The 27,052-nt window shown below is 51.6% G+C and overlaps 1 protein-coding gene across 1 annotated transcript in view; it reads left to right on the plus strand.

Moving 5' to 3' along the window:
• The first annotated feature begins 403 nt into the window (after positions 1-403).
• LOC144505545 (CD5 antigen-like) overlaps positions 404-27,052 on the plus strand; it is a 68,805-nt gene continuing 42,156 nt past the window's right edge. Inside the window, exons 1-3 of the mRNA XM_078231675.1 lie at positions 404-691; positions 20,751-20,780; positions 22,201-22,224. Coding sequence (XP_078087801.1) covers positions 649-691; positions 20,751-20,780; positions 22,201-22,224 — 97 coding nt within the window. The 5' untranslated portion in view covers positions 404-648. The remainder of the gene's footprint in view (positions 692-20,750; positions 20,781-22,200; positions 22,225-27,052) is intronic.

A 27,052-nucleotide genomic window follows, 5' to 3' on the forward strand; every position in this document is an offset into this window, starting at 1 on the left:
CGCATATACTCACACACACACTCACACTCACACTCAGACACTCACTCACACTCACCCACTCACTCACTCATTCTCACACACACTCACCAACGCTCACACACACTCTCTCTCTCACACTCTCTCTCTCACACATACACACACTCACATACACACTCACATTGACACTCACACTCTCACACTCACAACCTTTACACACACTCTCACATACCTTCACACACACATATGCGCACACACACACACTCACTCTTATACTCTCACACTCTCACACACACTGTTATACACAGACCCTCACCCTTACACTCACGCTCTCGCACTCACACACACTCACACACCCAAAGCTCTGTGTTGTGAGGTGAGTCTGTGGGGCCCCACACAAGGGGGGCTTGGTTACCAGTCGCGATTCAGTTGGAGGTTTATTGAAGTTGTTGTGTCAGCTTGTAGGAGACCGCACAGGAAGCGAGGGAGCGAGCGAGCGAGAGAAGCTGCACTCTCTCCGCATTACCAGCCTGGTCTCTAGGGGTGAGAGAGACAGAGAGCGAGCGCAGAGTATTCACCTCCACACCATACCCTGGGTCTTCGAGAACTGCCCTGAAACAGCTCGGACCTCCCTGAGCAGCCCTGCAGGAGTCAGTCCCGAGGAGGTGGAGAATGGTCCCCACAGTGTGTTTGCTGTCAGTCCAAATCTGCACAGGTAAGAACTCAACCCTTGTTTCCAGGTAACCCCCCCCCCCCACTACCCAAAACCCTACATCAACCCCCCCCCCACCCCACCCCACCCACAGTCCAATTCCCCACCCCTACACTGCCCTGTACTCCACGTCCCCTCCCTCTCTCCGATTCCCGATCCCTCGATATCCGAACCGGGCTGCCCCCAGGTCACGTGGACATCTGAAGGTTCCGTCGCCGTAAACCAATCGTCCTCGGAAAGTGGGCATCACTGAGCCAGGGGAGTGGGTGGGGGGGGCTTCAGCCTGAAGGCTGGCAGGGGCTGGATGGGCTGAGTGGCCTCTTTCAGGCTCCATTCTCTGCCACTCGTCGCTGTCCTGAGCCACGGCACATCTGTCACCCAGTGGTTTCTGCGCAGCGGGAGAACCGAAGACGCGACCACGTTGCTTCGTGCCGGGGTTACCACAGGCGGAGAGGGACCCGGGACGAGGCCATTCAGCCCCCTTCCCAGCCTGCTCGGACAATCAATCAGACCCGGGTTGACGTCGATCCGAACCCCCCCCCCCCGCCCCCCCCACCGCCCCCCCCCCACCGCCCCCCCCAACCACATAACCCCCCTTTCACAGATTTGGACAGCAGAGATTTCCCAATCCCGGTTTTCTTTGTAAATGAAGCAATTGACAACGATATTCGCATCGGAGCGTTGCAAACTCCCACCGGCCTTCTGTGCGTCCAAACATTTCCTCCCGGAAACACTCCTGAAAAAACAGCTTGAAGTTTCTAGGCCTGGCCGGATTTTACCACCCCTCCCGCCACGGGAATCGGAGCGAGCCAGGGGCGGAAAATGGAAAGTTCCGTTGACCTCGGTTTTGGGACAAGCGGGGCCTTAAAATTCCGCCCTCTGCCTCCTGCTCCCAGACTCCCAAAGAGCAGAAATCAATTCCACCCCCCCCCCCCCCCACCCCCCGCTCCCTCGTCTCTGTCTATCTGAACAATTCTCCTTAATATCTTGAAAAGTGCGATCAAATCCGCCTCCGAATCTTCGGAATTCCAGGGAAAACAGCCCCTAGTTTGTGACAACTTTCCCCATAATTTAACACTCAGAGTTTCTTTTTATTAATCCGTGGGACACGGGCGTCGCTGGCTGGGCCAGCATTTATTGCCCATCCCTAGTTGCCCTTGGAGGGCAGTTTTATGTCAACCACATTGCTGTGGCTCTGGAGTCACATGTAGGCCAGACCGGGGTAAGGACGGCAGAATTCCTTCCCCAAAGAAACCAGATGGGTTTTTCCGACAATCGACAATGGGTCATCAGTAGATTCCAGATATTTTTTATTGAATTCAAATTCCACCATCTGCTGTGGAGGGATTCGAACCCGGGTCCCCAGAACATGAGCTGAGTTTCTGGGTTAATAGTCTGGCGATAATACCACGAGGCTAGGTTTAGTTCGGGTAAATCCACGATGCACTCCTCTTGAGGCTAATATCTCCTTCCTAATGTGTGCTGCCTGGACCGTATAGCTGGGGATAATCTGACCAGGATTATGTGCGTGGGTTGTAGTTTAATCTCTAACACTCGGGTCGTCCGGTCCTCTGGACAGTGCGGCTGAGGTCAGGACAGTGGGATTTCTTCCTTACAAGACATTGCTGAAGTTTGGAACAGAAACAGAAAATGCTGGAAAATCTCAGCAGGTCTGACAGCATCTGTGGAGAGAGAATAGAGCCAACGTTTCGAGTCTGGATGACCCTTCATCACCAAGCTCCGACTCGAAACATTGGCCCTATTCTCTCTCCACAGATGCTGCCAGACCTGCCGAGATTTTCCAGCATTTTCAGTTTTTGTTCCAGATTCCAGCTCCCGCACTATTTTGTTTTTACCGAGCTGAGGTTTGGTGCGGTTTTACACAGGTTTGACAGCTTCACGGTTCCTGTTCCTGATTGGGAGGGCATTTCTTTTATTTCTCAGTATTCTACAAACGGAATTTCCAACGGGGCTGGAACCCACTTTCTCCAGATCATTCGGCAGTAACCAGGCTGTTACTGTGATCACTGCACTATAGGACAAGTAGTGGGAACAAAGTGAGGGAGCTCTGTCTCCTGGAACACTGCGATTCCCAAACTCCCGACTGCCTTATTACAGCCGGAAGTGAGGCAGGAAGATAGGGACCGTAGGAACAGGAGGAGGCCATTCAGCCCCTTCTCCAGACTGTTCCACAGGAACAGGGGGAGGCCCCATTCAGCCCCTTCTCCAGCCCGTTACACAGGAACAGGAGGAGGCCATTCAGCCCCTTCTCCAGCCTGTTACACATGAACAGGAGGAGGTCATTCAGCCCCTTCTCCAGCCTGTTACACAGGAACAGGAGGAGGCCCCATTCAGCCCCTTCTCCAGCCTGTTACACAGGAACAGGAGGAGGCCCCATTCAGCCCCTTCTCCAGCCTGTTACACAGGAACAGGAGGAGGCCCCATTCAGCCCCTTCTCCAGCCTGTTACACAGGAACAGGAGGCCCCATTCAGCCCCTTCTCCAGCCTGTTCCACAGGAACAGGAGGCCCCATTCAGCCCCTTCTCCAGCCTGTTACACAGGAACAGGAGGCCCCATTCAGCCCCTTCTCCAGCCTGTTCCACAGGAACAGGAGGAGGCCCCATTCAGCCCCTTCTCCAGCCTGTTCCTGTGTAACAGGAGGAGGCCCCATTCAGCCCCTTCTCCAGCCTGTTACACAGGAACAGGAGGAGGCCATTCAGCCCCTTCTCCAGCCTGTTACACAGGAACAGGAGGAGGCCATTCAGCCCCTTCTCCAGCCTGTTACACAGGAACAGGAGGAGGCCATTCAGCCCCTTCTCCAGCCTGTTACACAGGAACAGGAGGAGGCCCCATTCAGCCCCTTCTCCAGCCTGTTACACAGGAACAGGAGGAGGCCATTCAGCCCCTTCTCCAGCCTGTTACACAGGAACAGGAGGAGGCCATTCGTGCCCCTCGAGCCTGTGACCAGAAGGAGGCCATTCAGCCCTCGAATCGATCTGTACTTCACCATTCAGCAGCCTTTGCACCATCCTCCTGCCCTGAATCAAGAAGTTATTCTCAGTATCTTTGCTGGAACTTCTAGCAGACCCCTCAGTGTGCGCAGCATTCTGGGGAGAGAGTTCCAGATATCCATTCCCCATTCTACAACCAACTGCTTCCTGACAACACGCCCGAACGGCCAAGTTCAGATTTTCAGGTTACCTCTCCAGAGGAAATATTTACTTCACTGAGTCTTTTTAACCCGAACTAGGTCACCCATTAATATCCCATACTCGTGGAAAGACAGGCCCGGTCTATAGAACCGGCAACCATCATTCTACCCACAATCACGTTGGTACATCTGTACTACACGCTCTCCAACATCAATGTGTCCTCCAAGACGTGTGGTACCCAGAACCAACTGGAATGTTCCAGACAGGGTCTAACCAGGCCCTCAACAGCGCGGAGCTGAATATTGCTGTCCCAGTCTCCGTGTCACACTGGGAGTCACTGTGCACAGTTCCAGTCTCTGTATCACACTGGGAGTCACTGTGCACAGTTCCAGTCTCTGTATCACACTGGGAGTCACTGTGCACAGTTCCAGTCTCTGTATCACACTGGGAGTCACTGTGCACAGTTCCGGTCTCCGTATCACACTGGGAGTCACTGTGCACAGTTCCGGTCTCCGTATCACACTGGGAGTCACTGTGCACAGTTCCGGTCTCCGTGTCACACTGGGAGTCACTGTGCACAGTTCCAGTCTCTGTATCACACTGGGAGCCACTGTGCACAGTTCTGGTCTCCGTATCACACTGGGAGTCACTGTGCACAGTTCCGGTCTCTGTATCACACTGGGAGTCACTGTGCACAGTTCCCGTCTCTGTATCACACTGGGAGTCACTGTGCACAGTTCCGGTCTCTGTATCACACTGGGAGTCACTGTGTACAGTTCCGGTCTCCGTATCATACTGGGAGTCACTGTGCACAGTTCCGGTCTCTGTATCACACTGGGACTCACTGTGCACAGTTCCGGTCTCTATATCACACTGGGAGTCACTGTGCACAGTTCCGGTCTCTGTATCACACTGGGAGTCACTGTGCACAGTTCCGGTCTCTGTATGACACTGGGAGTCACTGTGCACAGTTCCAATCTCTGTATCACACTGGGAGTCACTGTGCACAGTTCCGGTCTCTGTATCACACTGGGAGTCACTGTGCACTGTTCCAGTCTCTGTATCACACTGGGAGTCACTGTGCACTGTTCCAGTCTCTGTATCACACTGGGAGTCACTGTGCACTGTTCCAGTCTCTGTATCACACTGGGAGTCACTGTGCACTGTTCCAGTCTCTGTATCACACTGGGAGTCACTGTGCACAGTTCCGGTCTCTGTATCACACTGGGAGTCACTGTGCACTGTTCCAGTCTCTGTATCACACTGGGAGTCACTGTGCACTGTTCCAGTCTCTGTATCACACTGGGAGTCACTGTGCACTGTTCCAGTCTCTGTATCACACTGGGAGTCACTGTGCACTGTTCCAGTCTCTGTATCACACTGGGAGTCACTGTGCACTGTTCCAGTCTCTGTATCACACTGGGAGTCACTGTGCACTGTTCCAGTCTCTGTATCACACTGGGAGTCACTGTGCACAGTTCCGGTCTCTGTATCACACTGGGAGTCACTGTGCACTGTTCCAGTCTCTGTATCACACTGGGAGTCACTGTGCACAGTTCCAGTCTCTGTATCACACTGGGAGTCACTGTGCACAGTTCCGGTCTCTGTATCACACTGGGAGTCACTGTGCACTGTTCCAGTCTCTGTATGACACTGGGAAAAGTGAAGCGTGACTAGTTTGTGGGTTACAAAATGATTTGATTAGTTTGACGTAGAGAAGATGTTTCCACTCGCAGGAGAGGCTCATAATTGATCAGCTATTCAGTAATGAATCCAATGGGGAATTCTGGAGAAGTGTCTTTGTGCAGCGAGCGGTGAGAATGTGGAACTTGTTCCCATAGGGAATGGTTGAACCATAGAATTCCTGCAGAAAGAAGCCTTCCAGCCCATCGAATCGGCACCGATCCACCAAAAGAGTATTGTAAACCAGCGGCCCACCCGCATTTCACCACGGCCAATCCACCAAACCCGCACATCTTTGGAGTGTGGGAGGAAACCAGAGCACCCGGAGGAAACCCACGCAGGCACGGGGAGAACGTGCAGACTCCACACAGACAAAGGCCCGCAGGAATCGAACCCGGGTCCCTGGCGCTGTGAGGCAGCAATGCTAACCACTGTGCCACTGTGTCGCCTGCATTGACGGGAAGTGGTTTCCTGGGTTAAAGAGGTGCTGACACTTTGTGATGTTAATTCACCCACTGAAATCCCACCCCCTATTCCCCCGCCCCAACCAGTAACAATGCTAAACCGACCGGGAATTCACACAGGGGAACTGCTCTCCGCTCTGCTCGGGATTCAGTCGGGAAGAACGTGACTGATACCTGTGGTGCAAGCCAGTTTCCAGGCTTTAATTACACCGGCATTTCTGATTCTCCATTCAACTTCGCCAAAATCCAACATCAGTGTAGCTTCGCAAACACAGCAACCTCACTCGACAAGCAACAGGATGCATACGCCATGTAAAAGCAGATTACTGTCGATGTTCCCATTCACTTAGCACGGCCAATCCACCCAACCTACACATCTTTGGACACTAAGGGGCAATTTAGCACAGCCAATCCACCTGACCTGCACATCTTTGGACACTAAGGGGCAATTTAGCACAGCCAATCCACCTGACCTGCACATCTTTGGACACTAAGGGACAATTTAGCATGGCCAATCCACCTAACCTGCACATCTTTGGACACTAAGGGACAATTTAGCATGGCCAATCCACCTAACCTGCACATCTTTGGACACTGAGGGGCAATTTAGCACGGCCAATCCCCCTAACCTGCACATCTTTGGACACTAAGGGGCAATTTAGCATGGCCAATCCACCCAACCTGCACATCTTTGGACACTAAGGGACAATTTAGCATGGCCAATCCACCCAACCTGCACATCTTTGGACACTAAGGGACAATTTAGCATGGCCAATCCACCCAACCTGCACATCTTTGGACACTGAGGGGTAATTTAGCATGGCCAATCCACTTATTGGATTGCTGTCTGATAAGGGGACAAGGCAGGGACACGCGACTCAGTTGAAAACTATTTCAAAGGGCCGGCGTTTCTGGCCTCGCTTGACCCGACACCGGAAAATCCCGCCCAAGGTCAACAGACCTTCCCAGTCCGCCCCTCGCCCACTCCAATTCCCGCGGTAGAATTCCGGCGAGAGAGTCTGGTGCAGACTTGATGGGCTGAATGGCCCACACGGTAAAGATTTGGTGATTTAATTGGATCAAAGAATTTTACAGCGCAGAACAAAAGGGGGGTTGGAGGGGATCATTCGATCTGTCAGACAGCGTGTCGAAGCAATGCTTCTTTCCCAGATATCCTGCTGACATGGTCCACTACGGTTAGGAAGTCTGGGAAAGGGGGAGATTTAAGGAATTGGGGAACATTGGTCCCAGTCTCCGCCTGTCTTCAAGCCCGAATAGATCCTGCTGCGAATTCCAAGTTGAAATGCCAGAGCTGAAATGTCTAATATTCGGGGGCATTCACTTATAGTGAGAGTGGGAAAGTTTAAAGTGAGGGGCAGGTTTTTTACACAGGGAGCGGTAGGCATCTGGAACGCGCTGCTAGGGGTGGTGGTGGGAGGCGGATACGATAGGGGTGTTTAAGGGGCTTTTAGATAAGCACATTAATATAGAATAGAGGGATATGGACCAAGGGCAGGGAGATGGGGGAGGCTATATCCTAGTGGTATTATTGCTCAACTATTAATTTAGAAACTCAGCTAACGTTCTGGGGACCCGGTTTTGAATCCGGCTATGGCAGATGGTGAGATTTGAATTCAATAAAAAATATACAATCACAGAATCCCGACAGAAGGAGGTCATTCGGCCCATCAAGTCTGCACCGACTCTCCCACCCAGGTACTATCCCCATAACCCCATGCATTTACCCTGCTAATCCCCCTAAGCTACGCATATTTGAACCATAACAGGCAATTCATTATAGACAATCTACCTAACCTGTGCATCTTTGGAGTGTGGGAGGAAACCGGAGCACCCGGTGGAAACCCACGCTGACACGGGGAGAATGTGCAAATTCCACACAGACAGTGACCCGAGCCGGGAATCGAACCCGGGTCCCTGGCGCTATGGGGCAGCAGTGCTAACCACTGTGCCACCATGGAATATCTGGGATTGAGAATCTACTGATGGTCATGAAACCATTGTCGATTGTCAGAAAAATCCATCTGGTTCCTTTAGGGAAGGAAATCTGCCGTCCTTACCCGGCCTGGCCTACATGTGATTCCAGAGCCACAGCAATGTGGGTGACTCTCAACTGCCCTCGGGCAACTAGGGATGGGCAATAAATGCTGGCCCAGCCAGCGACGCCCGTGTCCCAGGAATAAATTAAAGAAAAAGGGATTAGTTTAATTTGGTGTCGTGTTCGGCACAACATGGTGGGTTGAAGGGCCTGTTCATGTGCTGTACTCTTCTATATTCGATATTCTAAGCTGGTTCTCCTCAGCTCGCTCGACTCCAACAAAGCGAAACCGTCACAGATCACTGATTAATAGGCCACTGTTTGAGTGCTGGATCCAATTCCTGGACACCGCACTTTCTGTGGAAGACAGTTCAGCCCCTGGAGAGGTGGGGCAGAGGCGATTGGCCAGAAAAACATCCAGGGACTGAGGGAATTCAGTGAATGTGGAAGTGTCTGGGATTGTTCTCCTGAGAGCAGACAAGGCAGATCGAAACCTTTCAGATCCTGAGGGGGTATTTATTGACAGGGTGGATGTGGAGAGGATGTTTGCTCCTGTGGGAGAATCTAGAACTCGGGGTCACTGTTTAAAAATAAGGGGTCGCCCATTTAAGGTGGAGATGGGGTGAATTTCTTTCTCTCAGAGGGGGGTGAGTCTCTGGAACGTTCTTCCTCAAAGGGCAGTGGAAGCAGAGTCTGTGAATGTTTTTAAGGCAGAACGAGAAAGATTCTTGACGAACGGGGGGGGGGGGGGGGGGGGGGGGGGTGGGGGGGTGAAAGGTTATCGGGGGGTCGGCAGGAATGTGGGGTTGAGGTTACAATCAGATCAGCTGTGAATGGGGCAGCAGGCTCGAGGGGCAGAGTGGACTACTCCTGATCCCAAGTCGTATTGTTTGTAAGAACAAAGAACAGTACAGCACAGGAACAGGCCCTTCGGCCCACCAAGCCCGCGCCGATCACATTGTCCTATCTAGACCTGTATCCCTCTACACCCCGTCTGTTCATGTGTCTGTCCAGACAAGTCTTAAATGTCCCTAATGTATTTGCCTCAATCACCTCACTTGGCAGTGCATTCCAGGCCCTCACCACCCTCTGTGTAAAAAAATTCCCCCGCACACCTCCACTGAACCTTCCTCCCTCACCTTGAACTTGTGCCCCCTTGAAATTGTCATTTGTGCCCTGGGAAAAAGCTTCCAACTGTTCACCCTATCCACACCCCTCCTAATTTTATAAACTTCTATCAGGTCGCCCCTCAGCCTCCGTCTTTCCAGGGAAAACAATCCCAGTTTATTCCATCTCTCCTCATAGCTAATACCCTCCATAACAGGCAACATCCTGGTAAACCTTTTCTGTACCCTCTTCAAAGCCTCCACGTCCTTCTGGTAGTGTGGTGACTAGAATTGGACACAGTATTCCAAATGTGGCCAAACCAAGGTTTTATATAACTGAGACGTTGAAGGTTATGAAGGGTTTGTGAGGGAGTGAAGAAGGAGAGACTGTGGCAGGAGGGTCAGGGGGCAGAGGGACATGGATAAACGGTGGTCGTTAAGAGAATCAGAGGTAATATCTGAGGAGAATTTGATTTCTGTGGTGTGTTATTGTGATCGGGAACGTGTTGCTTGAAAACGAGGTGCAAACACAACTGAAGAGCAACTTCCAAAAGAGAAACTGGATAAGCATTCCAAAAGGAAAACCGTTCATAGCCTAGGGCAGGGGCAAAAGGGGATTGAGCTGTGAAAAGGAAGGCACAGGTATGGGGGGCCGAATGGCCTCCTTTTGGTGCTATATTGTTCGAGGATTGTTTTGTTTGACGCTTCTGTCGATTCTGAACCACACGAGCAGGTGTTGTGTTTGAACTGCGCTCAGACAAAGAAAGCGAACGGATACCGTCTCTTATTCACAGCAACACAAAGGCAGCAGGCAGGTCGAAAAGACGAGGCTGAACAGATAGGCAGCTCCTTCAGAGGACAGCTGCTTCAATCGCGAAACGCCATACTGATTGTCCAAATCGAGATGTGAAAAAAGGGGCCAGGCTCCAAATGCCGGCCTATCGTGCCCAATTAGCTGATGTGACACTCGGTGTGAAGGGATACTGAGTCCCAGACCCGCTCTCGTCCGCACACATGTACCCGCAGGAAAGGGCCAGGCTCCAATCTCGGCCTAGCGCTAAAAAACAAGTTTATTTATTCGTCACGAGTAAGACTTACATTAACACTGCAATAAAGTTACTGTGAAATTCCTCTGTGAAATGTGAAATGAGTTAGCCTGGTCACAACCAGGTGTGGTACAGGGAGCCACAGAGAGCAGGAAAGCCCCAGGCTCCAATCTCGGCCTAGCACTGAGATAGCCTGGTCACACCCGGTGTGGTACTAAGAGTCACAGAGAGCAGGAAAGGGCCAGGCTCCAATCTCGGCCTAGCAATGAGTTAGCATGGTCACAACCAGGTGTGGTACAGGGAGCCACAGTCAGAGAGCAGGAAAGCCCCAGGTTCCAATCTCGGCCTAGCACTGAGATAGCCTGGTCACACCCGGTGTGGTACTAAGAGTCACAGAGAGCAGGAAAGGGCCAGGCTCCAATCTCGGCCTAGTACTGAGTTAGCCTGGTCACATCCGGTGTGGTACTAAGAGTCACAGAGAGCAGGAAAGGGCCAGGCTCCAATCTCGGCCTAGCACTGAGATAGCCTGGTCACACCCGGTGTGGTACAGGGAGCCACAGAAAGCAGGAAAGCCCCAGGCTCCAATCTCGGCCTAGCACTGAGTTAGCCTGGCCACAATCCGGTGTGGTACTGAAAGTCACAGAGAGCAGGAAAGGGCCAGGCTCCAATCTCGGCCTAGCTCTGAGTTAGCCTGGTCACAACCCAGTGTGGTACTGAGAGTCACAGAGAGCGGGAAAGGGCCAGGCTCCAATTTTGGCCTAGTGCTGAGTTAGCCTGGTCACGCCCGGTGTGGTACTGAGAGCCACAGTCAGAGAGCAGGAAAGCCGCAGGCTCCAATCTCGGCCTAGCGCTGAGTTAGCCTTATCACAATCCGAATGCCCCCTCCTCCCCGCCGTGCACCCACACACAGAGAGGGAAAATCCCAGTGGTTTCAATCCCAGCAGAGTTAGCCCAATATTCGACAAGTTAGTAGGTTGCAATCAGATTAAGTGCGTCCTGTGCAGTATCACGGACTCATGCAGTGAAGGGAAACTCAGTAGGACTTGAGAAATGACTGACACGGATCCAAAACTGTGCACCTTAAAATGGAGCTGCAGTTTGGGCCAGTTGTTACCAGAATCACTGTTCCTTCCTCCTTCCTTTCAGCCCCTTATGTCTGTACCAGGTCAGCGCTTGGTAGGAAAAAAAGAAAGAATTGCATCTTCTGGCGTATTTTTCTCAACCGGGTTTTTTCGCACGGACGTTTCGACGTGCTTTACGGTCAATGAAGACCATTTGAAATGTGCTCACTGTTGCAATAAAACAACTGATTCCAGGCACAGCAAAGAGGAATCTGGTCTGATCCACACAGGACTCAACTGCCCCTCTGAAATGGCCAAGCAAGCCGCTCAACTTTAAGGGGCAATTAGGCATCAAAGGCCGGGCCTTTAGACCGGGCCAAAGACCAGCAAGCTGATCTTTCTCTACAGCCTAGCTATGACTGTAACACTACATTCTGCACCCTCTCCTTTCCTTCTCTGTGAATGGTATGTTTTGTCTGTATAGCGCGCAAGAAACAATACTTTTCACTGTATGCAAACACGTGATAATAATAAATCAAATCAAAGTAACGGCTGGGTAATGGGCCTCATTTGAGACGTCAATGGAGGGCTAACTATTAACCAGGACACCTGAGCTATCAGGGTAGCACAGTGGTTAGCGCTGCTGCCTCACAGCTCCAGGGACCTGGGTTCAATTCCGGCCTCGGGTCACTGTCTGTGTGGAGTTTGCACATTCTCCTCGTGTCTGCGTGGGTTTCCTCCGGGTGCTCTGGTTTCCTCCCACACTCCAAAGATGTGCGGGTTGGCCGTGATAAATTGCCCCTTAGTGTCAGGGGGACTAGCTGGGGTAAATACATGGGGTTATAGAAATAGGGCCTGGATAGGATTGTTGTCGGTGCCATCTTGATGGGCCGAATGGCCTTCTTCTGCACTGTACAAATCTATGAGAATCCCTCCTGATTTTGAATGCTTCCATCAAACCTCCTCCCAATCGTCTCCACACTCAGGGAAATGCCTCGGTCCCTGGTTCCGTTCTGGCCAGTCACCCGCTGCACCTGGTCCTTGGTATCTGTGCGGTGCCCATAGAATGGGGCACAGTGCTCCAGAACGTTTCTGCCTCTGATGGCACGGCCCATGCAGGATTCTCTGCTTCTTTCCTCTCTTTAATCTTCCATGGGGATGTGTGCGCCGCGGGCAAGGCCCGGCCTTTGATGCCTAATTGCCCCTTAAAGTTGAGCAGCTTGCTTGGCCATTTCAGAGGGGCAGTTGAGTCCCGTGTGGATCAGACCAGATTCCTCTGGGCACCTCGATGGCTTTTTTTTTTACAACAATCAATGATACCTCCAAGATCACCGTCACTGAAACTAGCTTTCTATTCCAGCTTTATCCGATTACATTCCAGCAGCCGCAGTGGCGGGATTCGAACCTGTCTCAGCCCCAGAACAAGACCCTATCTGTGGTTTAAATAAATGATTTAGACTCGAATGTGGGAGGATTGATCAGCAAGTTCACAGATGATTTTTAAAAAAAAATTCATTCCCTGTGGGACATGGGCGTCGCTGACTGGACCAGCATTTATTGCCCATCCCTAGTTGCCCGAGGGCAGTTGAGAGTCAACCACATTACTGTGGCTCTGGAGTCACATGTAGGCCAGACCAGGTAAGGACGGCAGATTTCCTTCCCTAAAGGAACCAGATGGGTTTTTCCGACAATGGGTCATCAAAAGATTCTTAATTCCAGATATTTTTTATTGAATTCAAATTCCACCATCTGCCGTGGCGGGATTCGAACCCGGGTCCCCAGAACATCAGCTGAGTTTCTGGATTAATAGTCTAGCGATGGGCCATCGCCTCCCCTAATAGGGTGGAAATAGTGAGGAGGATAGCTTTCGATTACAGGAGAGAGGAGAGAGATGGGCTGGTGGGATGGGCTGATCAGTGGCAAATGGAATTCAATCCAGGTAATTGTGAGGTGATGTATTCGGGTAGGACAAACACGACAAGGGAATGGACGGCAGGATGCTGGGAAGCACCGAGGATCAGAGGGACCTTGGTGTGTATGTACACCAGTCCATTAAGGATGAAGTGTTTAAGAAGGCATAGTATACTTGCCTTATCAGCTGAGACATGGAGTTTAAAAGCAGGGAGGTTATGCTGGAACTCTATAAAACGCTGGTTAGGCCTGAGCTAGAGTATTGTTTGCAGTTCTGAAATCCACATTACAGGAGGGATGTGATAGCACTGGAAAGGGGACAGAGGAAATTTACCAGGATGTTGCCTGGGCCGGAGAGTTTTAGTTATGAAGAGAGATTGAATAGACTGGGGTTATTTTCCTTGGAGCAGAGATGACTTGGGGGTACATGACAGAGATGTATAAAGTTATGAGAGGCACAGATAGATTGAAAACTTTCCCCTTGGTGGAGGGATCAATGACCAGGGGGTAGAGATCTAAGATAAGGGGCAGGAGGTTTAGAGGGGATACTTTATCACCCAGAGGGTGGTGGGAGTCTGGAACTCACGGCCTGAAAGGGTGGTGGAGACAGAGACCTTGTAACATTTAATAAGTATTCAGATATGCACTTGCGATGCCAAGGCACACAAGGCTATGGAGCAAGTGATGGAAAACGGGATTAGTGGGGTGGTTTGTCTTGGCCCGGCACACACACGACGGGCTGACGGGCCTTTTCCTCTGCTGTATAACTCTATAACTCTCTGAATCTTACTGGTCCAGCGACATTACCACTAAACCACCATCTTCCATTTTGCCGTGCCCAGTGTTAGCTGCTGGGTTGCTGTTCTCAGTCTCCCGCCAGTAACGGTTAGCACTGCTGCCCTCACAGCGCCAGGGACCCGGGTTCGATTCCCGGCTCGGGTCACTGTCTGTGTGGAGTCTGCACGTTCTCCCCGTGTCTGCGTGGGTTTCCTCCGGGTGCTCCAGTTTCCTCCCGCAGTCTGAATGACGTGCTGGTTAGAGGTGCATTGGCCGTGCTAAATTCTCCCTCAGTGTACCCGAACAGGTGCCATGAGTGTGGCGACTAGGGGATTTTCACAGTAACTTCATTGCGGTGTTAATGTAAGCCTACTTGTGACATTGATAAATAAATAAAGATTCCAAAATGGCCGGCACAAAAAGGCAATAACATTCAGGCTCTTCACAAACGCCTAGTAACATTGCAAGAGACTTCAATACAGTAAAGGAAATGTTTCAGACATTTTACAATGCTGCTTACAAAGCTTATTTTAAAGGTTGTCACCATCGAAACAGTCGCACTCCGAGGTACCACAGAGACACATGTAATATTCACTGTATACATTCAGTGAGATATCCGAACCGAGAGAAGCTTTATTAATGAGTGTCACACGGGAAGCGACGGCCTTGTGGTATTATATCGCTAGACTATTAATCCAGAAACTCAGCTAATGTTCTGGAGACCCGGGTTCGAATCCCGCCACGGCAGATGGTGGAATTTGAATTCAATAAAAAATATCTGGAATTAAGAATCTACTGATGACCCATTGTCGGAAAAACCCATCTGGTTCCTTTAGGAAAGGAAATCTGCCGTCCTTACCTGGTCTGGCCTACATGTGACTCCAGAGCCACAGCAATGTGGTTGACTCTCAACTGCCCTCGGGCAACTAGGGATGGGCAATGAATGCTGGCCCAGCCAGTGACGCCCGTGTCCCCTGAATGAATAGAAAAAACAAGTAGGCTTACATTCACGCTGCAATTAAGTTACTGTGAAAATTCCCTAGTCGCCACACTCCAGCACCTGTTCGGGTACACTGAGGGAGAATTTAGCATGGCCAATGCACCCTAACCAGCATGTCTTTCGGACTGTGGGAGGAAACCGGAGCACCCGGAGGAAACCCACGCAGACACGGGGAGAACGTGCAAACTCCACACAGACAGTGACCCAAGGCCGGGGATTGAACCCGGGTCCCTGGCGCTGTGAGGCAGCAGTGCTGACCACTGTGCCATCATGTTGGCATTGAGTTCTGCTCCCCTTGGTTCACTGTGTTTGAAATATCTTAGACAGCGACCTCTCCCCGTCGCGGCTCTGCGCTGGCTGTGTTGGTGCCTCCCTCGGTTCGTAGCCCTGGGCTTTGGAACGTGCCCCAGTCTTCAACATCAAAAATCAGCAGACGTCTCTGTCGCTGTGCCTGCAGGGTGGGCAGAAACATCGGCGAGGGGAAAGTGAAACCCTTTCTTAGCCGCGCGAGTGAGAGTCTGAAGAGAGGGATGTTTCAGCAGAGCGAAGGCGGAGGAATTGATGAAGCGAGGGGGTGAACAGAGAGAGGGTCCGTAAGATCGCCCCAATTTAAAAAGATTGGCAAAAATATGCCAGAGAGGAGAGGAGTTTACACAAACTAGGCTTGTACTTTAACCTCCCCAAATTAACAAGCAGCAGGACGATCACAGGTTTTAACACATGAATCACAGAATCCCTGCAGTGCAGAAAGAGGCCATTCAGCCCATCGAGTCTGCACTGACTCTCCGACAGACTCTATCCCTGTAAACCCACAGATTTACCCTGCTGATCTCTCTAACCCGCATATCTTTGGATACTAAGGAGCAATTTAGCATGGCCAATCCACCCAACCTGCACAACTTTGGACACTAAGGGGCAATTTTTTAAAGTTTATTTACTTATTAGTCACAAGTAAGGCTTACATTAACACTGCAATGAAGTTCCTAGAATCATAGAAACCCTACAGCGCAGAAAGAGGCCATTCGGCCCATCGAGTCTGCACCGACCACAATCCCACCCAGGCCCTACCCCCATATCCCTACATATTTTACCCACGAATCCCTCTAATCTACGCATCTCAGGACACTAAGGGCAATTTTAGCATGGCCAATCAACCTAACCCGCACATCTTTGGACTGTGGGAGGAAACCGGAGCACCCGGAGGAAACCCACGCAGACACGGGGAGAACGTGCAGACTCCACACAGACAGTGACCCAAGCCAGGAATGGAACCCGGGTCCCTGGCGCTGTGAGGCAGCAATGCTAACCACTGTGCCACCGTGCCACCCCCAAATGATGGGTTAGCGAGGTTACAGATCGGTCCTGATCTCAGTGAACGGCAGACGGATCGAGGGGCAGAATGGTCTCCCTCTGTTCCTGCCTTGATTGAACTCAGTGTGGTGGCTGTAATCTGGAACCCGCTGCCTGCAAGGGAAGCAGGTTCAGTAAATAACTTTCAAAATGACGATTGAATTGGCACTCTGAGGTGGGGGAAAGAAAATAGCAGCTGCAGGAGCTTTGAGGGGTGGCGGCGGGCAGGCGGGGGGCGGGGGGGGGGGGGGGAGTCTGACGGAGCGAATCGCTCTTTCAAAAGAGTGGGAACAGACGTAGGGGGGGCCGAATGGACTTGGGCCACACCAGGCAACATCGCACAGGTAACCAAAATACCCCGTAACACTGAAATCTTTGTCGAAAATGGACAGTGCTGGGGGGTGGCGGGGAGGGGGGAGAGGGAGAATCGGCAGGGTTTCAGCAGAGGAAAAGCACAGAGAGCGAGAGAGAGAAAGCAAGTTAACGTTTCAGGCCTGTGACCTTTTCTGACCTTTCGGGAAAGGTTAAGAATGTGACGGCTTTCGAGTCCGTGGGCGGTGAGTGGGTGCCTTGGGACGAGGGTTGACAGGGTGAAAGTTGGGAGAGAATGAACGACGGAAGAGTCGGGGGTGGGGGGAGGGGAAGGGGTTTCTGCTGCCGCTAAATGTCAATGGGCTTTTGTCTGGGCCAATGGATCGCATGCCCCCCCCCCCCTCCACTCCACCCCCTCGCGTGGGGGTCTCGCCGTGTCGGGGACAGGAAATCCCGGTCTGACTCTTCTGGGATGGAGAAAACGGAGTTGTGGCCAGAAGCAAAGAAACCTTTCAGATCCTGAGGGGGTATTTATTGACAGGGTGGATGCGGAGAGGATGTTTCCTCCTGTGGGAGAACCTAGAACTCGGGGTCACTGTTTAAAAATAAGGGGGCGCCCATTTAAGACGGAGATGAGTGGAATTTCTTTCTCTCAGAGGGGGGGTGAGTCTGGAACGTTCTTCCTCAAAAGGCAGTGGAAGCAGAGTCTGTGAATATTTTTAAGGCAGAGGGAGAGAGATTCTTGACGAACAGGGGGGGTGGAAGGTTATTGGCGGAGGCCGGAATGCAGCCTTGGGTTTACAATCAGGCTAAGTGCTTATTGAATGATGCTCGAGGGGCTGAATATGTTCATATGTTTGAAACAGAAAATGTGCAGGTGCGCTGCTGGCTCGGAGCTGGAAACCTGCACAGAGCAGAGGGGAAACCGAGCAGAGGGGAAACCGAGCAGAGGGGAAACAGAGCAGAGGGGAAACCGAGCAGAGGGGAAACAGAGCAGAGGGGAAACCGAGCAGAGGGGAAACCGAGCAGAGGGGAAACAGAGCAGAGGGGAAACAGAGCAGAGGGGAAACAGAGCAGAGGGGAAACCGAGCAGAGGGGAAACCGAGCAGAGGGGAAACAGAGCAGAGGGGAAACAGAGCAGAGGGGAAACAGAGCAGAGGGGAAACAGAGCAGAGGGGAAACAGAGCAGAGGGGAAACCGAGCAGAGGGGAAACAGAGCAGAGGGGAAACCGAGCAGAGGGGAAACTGAGCAGAGGGGAAACAGAGCAGAGGGGAAACAGAGCAGAGGTTACGCTCTGAAACTGTTGAACTCAGCGTCGAGTCCAGAACGCTGAAAAGCGCTTGAGTGAAAGGCGAGGTGCTAAAAGTTTAAAGTTTATTCATTAGTCATAAGTGAGGCTTAACATTAACGCTGCAATGAAGTTATGGTGAAATCCCCTCGTCGCCACACTCGGACGCCTGTTCGGGTCAACGCACCTAACCAGCGCGTCTTTCGGACCATGGGAGCACCCGGAGGAAACCCACGCAGACACGGGGAGAACATGCACACTCTGCACAGACTGTGACCCAAGCCGGGAATTGTACCCGGGTCCCTGGCGCTGTGAGGCAGCAGTGCTAACCCACTGTGCCGCCGTGCCACCCACAGTCATTATGCTGAGGATAGTATTTTTCTTGTTATTCACTGTGGGAAATACATTTCTTTCAACTGATTTGATTTATTATTGTCACATTTATTAACATACAGTGAAAAGTATTGGTTCTTGGTGCTTTACAGACAAAGCATACCGTTCATAGAGAAGGAAAGGAGAGAGTGCAGAGTGTAGTGTTACAGTCATAGCTAGGGTGCAGAGAAAGATCAGCAAGAAAGTACAAAAGGTTGTGAATGTAGCCCAGTCCATCACACAAACCAGCCTCCCATCCATTGACACCGTCTACACTTCCCACTCGGGAAAGATTCGGCATAATTAAGGACTCCACACACCCGGACATTCTCTCTTCCACCTTTTTCTGTTGAGACAAAGATACAAAAGTCTGAGGTCACGTACCAACCGACTCAAGAACAGCTTCTTCCCTGCTGCTGTCAGACTTTTGAATGAACCTACCTCGCACTAAGTTGATCTTTCTCTACACCCTAGCTGTGACTGTAACACTACATTCTGCACTCTCTCCTTTCCTTCTCTATGAACGGTATGCTTTGTCTGAGAGCGCGCAAGAAACAATGCTTTTCACTGTATCCCAATACATGTGACAATAATAAATCAAATCAAAATTATTATGATAGGTCCAGTCAAAAGTCTGACGGAACAGGGAAGAAGCTGTTCTTGTGACGGTTGTTACGTGACCTCAGACTTTTGTATCTTTTTCCCGATGGAAGAAGGTGGAAGAGAGAATGTCCGGGCTGTGTGGGGTCCTTGATTATGCTGGCTGCTTTACCGAGGCAGCGGGAAGTGTAGACAGAGTCAATGGATGGGAGGCTGGTTTGCGTGATGGATTGGGCTACATTCACGACCCTTTGTAGTTTCTTGTGGTCTTGATCAGAGCAGGTGATTATTTTGCGAATCACTTTCAATCTTTGCCCTCTCGTTCTCGATCCCTTTACGAGCGGGAACTGTTTCTCCCTCTCGACTCGGTCCTCCCTCCCCCGTTTCATGATTTTGAATGCCCTTCTTGGATTAACAAGGCGCCTCACACAAAGCGAATCATTGTTGAATGAAACTCGACACTCCGGGGATATTAGCACTGGTCATCAAATCCTTACCCCTGAATTCTTTGATTTTAAAACACTTATCCCGCTGTCCAAACTCCTCCAACCCCTCTATCTCTGTGATCTCCTCCGGAATCTCTGCCTCTTCCATTCCCGTCTCCAGAGCAGCTGATTTTAATCGGTGGCAGCTGTGCCCTCAGTTGGCCTGGGCTCCTAATCTCTGTAACTCCTTGCCAACCACCACTCTCTCTCCTCCATTGAGACACCCATTAAGACCAATCTCTCTGACCAACCTTCTGGTGACCTGTCCTAGTATCTCAAGTGTGGAGTTGCGTTTGATGAAGATTCGCCTTGGTAATTTGAGACGGCTGCTCCAAATCATGAGGACAGCTGGGCAGAGCAGAGCGGGAGACAATCTTCCTGCTTCGAAAAGAATCGAGAATGAGGGGGCCCGGGTTGAAAGTGATTTACAAGAGAAGCAAATGTGACGTGAGAAAAAAACTTTATCCACAGTGAGTGGCTGGAAAACACTGCCAGGAAGTGTGGTGGAGGCAGGTTCAATCCAGGCATTCAAGAGGGCATCCTTGAATAGAAACAATATGTCGGGGTAAGATGTATGGGCGGCACAGTGGTTAGCACTGCTGCCTCACAGCGCCAGGGTTTTGGGTGTCTGTCTGTGCGGAGTCTGCACATTCTCCGGTTTCCTCCGGTTGCTCCGGTTTTCTCCCATAATCCAAATGTGTTCAGGTTAGATGACACGAGGGACAATTTAGCGCGGCCATTCCCCCAAACCTGCACATCTTTAGACACTAAGGGACAATTTAGCATGGCCAATCTACCTAACCTACACATCTTTAGATACTAAGGGACAATTTAGCATGGCCATTCCCCCAAACCTGCACATCTTTAGACACTAAGGGACAATTTAGCATGGCCAATCTACCTAACCTACACATCTTTAGATACTAAGGGGCAATTTAGCATGGCCAATCCACCTAACCCGCACATCTTTGGAGTGTGGGAGGAAACCGGAGCACCCGGAGGAAACCCACGCAGACACGGGGAGAACATGCAGACTCTGCACAGACAGTGACCCAAGCCGGGAATTGAACGCGGGTCCCTGGTGCTGTGAGGCAGCAGTGCTAATCACTGTGCCATCGTGCTGCCCGGTGATCCAAGGCTGAGACGGCAATGTGAAATAAAGTAATGAAATGAGGGTGGCCGATATCGAGAGGTAGTGTGACTCTGAGATCACTCAGTGTCTCTGCACATTTGTGAACAGCCTCCAATTATCTCAGCAGGAGGGAGATCAGGCAGGGCTCATTCACCTGGTCTGATGGCCCTTTGGCCTCTGGGCCTGTTTTGTGCCTGTGTGCGCGCGTTATTATTGCTGAGGCAACGTGCTGTACCTGTCTAACCGGAGAATCTCTTTCATTTCAGTGTTAATCTGCGGAGTGTCTTCCATTCAGGGTAAGTGAGCCCCTGTCTCACATCAAAGTGAAGGTCAGCGCCTATTTCATTCCCAGTATCTCACTGAGTCACAGAATCTAATTAGGAGCATCAGCACTCCCTCATCACTGACCCTCTGACAGTGCAGCACTCCCTCAGCACTGACCCTCTGACAGTGCAGCACTCCCTCAGTACTGACCCTCTGACAGTGCAGCACTCCCTCAGTACTGACCCTCTGACAGTGCAGCACTCCCTCATCACTGACCCTCTGACAGTGCAGCACTCCCTCAGCACTGACCCTCTGACAGTGCGGCACTCCCTCAGTACTGACCCTCTGACAGTGCAGCACTCCCTCAGTACTGACCCTCTGACAGTGCAGCGCTCCCTCAGCACTGACCCTCTGACAGTGCGGCACTCCCTCAGCACTGACCCTCTGACAGTGCAGCACTCCCTCAGCACTGACCCTCTGACAGTGCGGCACTCCCTCAGCACTGACCCTCTGACAGTGCGGCACTCCCTCAGTACTGACCCTCTGACAGTGCGGCACTCCCTCAGCACTGACCCTCTGACAGTGCGGCACTCCCTCAGCACTGACCCTCTGACAGTGCAGCACTCCCTCAGTACTGACCCTCTGACAGTGCAGCACTCCCTCAGTACTGATCCTCTGACAGTGCAGCGCTCCCTCAGTACTGACCCTCTGACAGTGCGGCACTCCCTCAGCACTGACCCTCTGACAGTGCAGCACTCCCTCAGTACTGACCCTCTGACAGTGCAGCACTCTCTCAGCACTGACCCTCTGACAGTGCGGCACTCCCTCAGTCCTGACCCCCTGACAGTGCAACGCTCCCTCAGTACTGACCCTCTGACAGTGCAGCACTCCCTCAGTACTGACCCCCTGACAGTGCAGCACTCCCTCAGTACTGACCCTCTGACAGTACAGCACTCCCTCAGCACTGACCCTCTGACAGTGCAGCACTCCCTCAGTACTGACTCTCTGACAGTGCAGCACTCCCTCAGTACTGACCCTCTGACAGTACAGCACTCCCTCAGTACTGACCCTCTGACAGTGCAGCACTCCCTCAGCACTGACCCTCTGACAGTGCGGCACTCCCTCAGCACTGACCCTCTGACAGTGCGGCACTCCCTCAGTACTGACCCTCTGACAGTGCAGCACTCCCTCAGTACTGACCCTCTGACAGTGCAGCACTCCCTCAGTACTGACCCTCTGACAGTGCAGCACTCCCTCAGTACTGACCCTGCTCAGCGCTCTCTCACTGATGGGGTTTGTGAATCGGGGCTTGTCTCCAGGACTCAGTCTATTGGGGCTGTGCGTGTTTCACACAGAGCCTTGCCTGATCGCACTGTACATGGAGAGAAAGCTGTTGTTTCAATCACACCTCCCAAGACTCAGCCTCATGAAATTTCTAATTTTGTTTTTCAGGAGCTGTGACACCAACGCCGAATGGTTTGTACTCCTGTGTATCTCAGTCAAATACAAATGAACACATTTATTATTCGTATCAATGCGTCCACCGTCAAAATGTTCCCATTGTTTTCTGGCTCATTTAATGTTATCCACCCACTCCACAGTCTGTTATTGGTGAATTGTGATTGGCACACACACACACACTGACACACACACACTGACACACACTGACACACACACACACACTGACACACACACACTGACACACACACACACACTGACACACACACACACACACACACTGACACACACACACACACTGACACACACACACACTGACACACACACACACAATGACACACACACACACACACACTGACACACACACACTGGCACACACACACACTGACACACACACACTGATACACACACACACACACACACACACACTGACACACACACACACACTGATACACACACACACTGACACACACACACACTGACACACACACACACACTGACACACACACACACACTGAAACACACACACACTGACACACACACACACACTGACACACACACACTGACACACACACACACACACACTGACACACACACTGACACACACACACTGACACACACACTGACACACACACACACTGACACACACACACTGACACACACACTGACACACACACACTGACACACACACTGACACACACACACTGACACACACACACACTGACATACAGACACACACACAGACACACAAACACACTGACACACACACACAGACACACACACACACACTGACACACACACACACTGACACACACACACACTGACACACACATGCACACTGCCAGTCAAACACACTGACACACACACACAGACACACACACACACACACACTGACACACACACATACACACTGCCAGACAAACACACTGACACTCACACACATACACACACTGACACACACACACACACAGACACACACACACACTGACACAGCCACACAAACACACTGACGCGCACACATACACACACTGACATACACACACACACTGACGCACACACTGACGCACACACACACACTGACACACACACACACTGACACACACACACACTGACACATACACACACACACACACACACACTGACGCACACACACACACTGACATACAGATACACGGACACACACACACAGGCACACAAACACACAGACACACTGACACACTCACAAACTGACACACTCAAAACTGACACACTCATACACTGACATACAGATACACACACACACACACACACACACAGACACACACACATACACACTGCCACACAAACACAATGACAAGCACACATACACACACCAACATACACACACACAGTCACACACACTGACACACTGCCACACAAACACAATGACAAGCACACATACACACACCGACATACAACAGACACAGTCACTGACACACACACACACACACACTGACACACACACACACACACACTGACACACTGACACACACACGCACACACACTGACACACACGCACACTGACACACGCACGCACACACACTGACACACACGCACACACACACTGACACACACACACACTGACACACACGCACACACACTGACACACACACTGACACACACGCACACTGACACACACACACACAGACACACACACACACTGACACACACGCACACACACACACTGACACACACGCACACACACTGACACACACGCACACAGACTGACACACACACACACTGACACACACACACACTGACACACACACATACACACTGACACACGCACACACACACACATACACACTGACACACACGCACTGACACACACGCACTGACACACCCGCACTGACACACACGCACTGACACACATGCACTGACACACGCACTGACACACACACACGCACTGACACACACACGCACTGACACACACGCACTGACACACACACACACACACTGACACACACGCACTGACACACACACACGCACTGACACACACACACTGACACACACACACACACAGACACACTCACACATGCTGACACACACACACACTCTCACACACACTCACACACACACTGACACACACAGACACACACACATACACACTGCCACATAAACACACTGACACACACACACACAGTCACACAAAGACACTGACACACACTCACACACTGACATACACATACACTCACACACACACTGACACACACACATACACATTGCCACACAAACACACTGACACACACACAGACACACACACTTACACACACTGACATACAGACACACACACAGACACACAAACACAGTGACACACACACACAGACACACACACACACTGACACACACACACTGACACACACTCACACTGTCACACACACACACTGACACACACATGCACACTGCCAGACAAACACACTGACACACACACACACAGACACACACACACACTGACACACACACATACACACTGCCAAACACACTGACACTCACACACATACACACAGACACACACACACACAGACACACACACACACACACACTGACACACCCACACAAACACACTGACTCGCACACATACACACACTGACATACACACACACACACTGACGCACACACACACACTGACACACACACTGACGCACACTGACGCACACTGAAGCACACACACACACTGACATACAGATACACGGACACACACACACACAGGCACACAAACACACAGACACACTGACACTCACAAACTGACACACTCACAAACTGACACACTCACACACTGACATACAGATACACTGACACACACACACACACACACACACACACATACACACACACATACACACTGCCACACAAACACAATGACAAGCACACATACACACACCGACATACACACACACACTCACACACACTGACCACTGCCACACAAACACACTGACACACACACACATACACACACTGCCACACACACACTGCCACACTAACACACTGACACACTAAGACACTGACACACTAAGACCCTGACACACACACACACTGCCACACTAACACACTGACACACACACACTGACACACACACACACTGACACACACATACACTGCCACACACACACTGCCACACACACACTGCCACACACACACTGCCACACACAGACTGACACACTAAGACACTGACACAAACACACTGACACACACACACACTGACACATACACACTCACACACACACACTGCCATACACACACACTGCCACACTAACACACTGACACACTGACACACTAACACACTGACACACTAAGACACTGACACACACACACTGATACACACACACACACACTGACACACACACACACACTGACACACACACACACTGACACATACACACACTGACACACAAACACACACAGTGACATACACATACACTGACACATGCACACACACACACACATACACACTGCCACACAAACACACTGACACACACACACACACACTGACACATACACATACATACACACTCACACACACACAGATACAGACACATATACACACTGCCACACAAACACACTGACACACACACTGACACACACACACATACACACACTGACACACACACACACACACACACGCACACTGACACACACACATTGACACATACACATACTGACACAGAAACACTCACACACTCCCACAGTACTGACCCTCTGACAGTGCGGCACTCCCTCAGCACTGACCCACTGACAGTGCAGCACTCCCTCAATACTGACCCTCTGACAGTGCAGCATTCCCTCAGTACTGACCCTCTGACAGTGCGGCACTCCCTCAGTACTGATCCTGACAGTGCGGCACTCCCTCAGTACTGACCCTCTGACAGTGCAGCACTCCCTCAGTACTGACCCTCTGACAGTGCAGCTCTCCCTCAGTACTGACCCTCTGACAGTGCAGCACTCCCTCAGTACTGACCCTCTGACAGTGCAGCACTCCCTCAGTACTGACCCTCTGACAGTGCAGCACTCCCTCAGTACTGACCCTCGGACAGTGCAGCACTCCCTCAGTACTGACCCTCTGACAGTGCAGCACTCCCTCAGTACTGACCCTCTGACAGTGCAGCACTCCCTCAGTACTGACCCTCTGACAGTGCAGCACTCCCTCAGTACTGACCCTCTGACAGTGCAGCTCTCCCTCAGTACTGACCCTCTGACAGTGCGGCATTCCCTCAGCACTGACCCTCTGACAGTGCAGCACTCCCTCAGCACTGACCCTCTGACAGTGCGGCACTCCCTCGGTGCTGACCCTCTGACAGTGCAGCTCTCCCTCAGCACTGACCCTCTGACAGTGCAACACTCCCTCAGTACTGACCCTCTGACAGTGCGGCACTCCCTCAGTACTGACCCTCTGACAGTGCAGCACTCCCTCAGTACTGACCCTCTGACAGTGCAGCACTCCCTCAGCACTGACCCTCTGACAGTGCGGCACTCCCTCGGTGCTGACCCTCTGACAGTGCGGCACTCCCTCAGTACTGACCCTCTGACAGTGCGGCACTCCCTCGGTGCTGACCCTCTGACAGTGCAGCTCTCCCTCAGTACTGACCCTCTGACAGTGCAGCACTCCCTCAGTACTGACCCTCTGACAGTGCAGCACTCCCTCAGCACTGACCCTCTGACAGTGCGGCACTCCCTCGGTGCTGACCCTCTGACAGTGCAGCTCTCCCTCAGTACTGACCCTCTGACAGTGCAGCACTCCCTCAGTACTGACCCTCTGACAGTGCGCCACTCCCTCAGTACTGACCCTCTGACAGTGCAGCACTCCCTCAGTACTGACCCTCTGACAGTGCAG

The sequence above is a fragment of the Mustelus asterias genome, chromosome 16 (genome assembly GCF_964213995.1).
Source record: "Mustelus asterias chromosome 16, sMusAst1.hap1.1, whole genome shotgun sequence".
NCBI classification, from domain to species: Eukaryota; Metazoa; Chordata; class Chondrichthyes; order Carcharhiniformes; family Triakidae; genus Mustelus; species Mustelus asterias.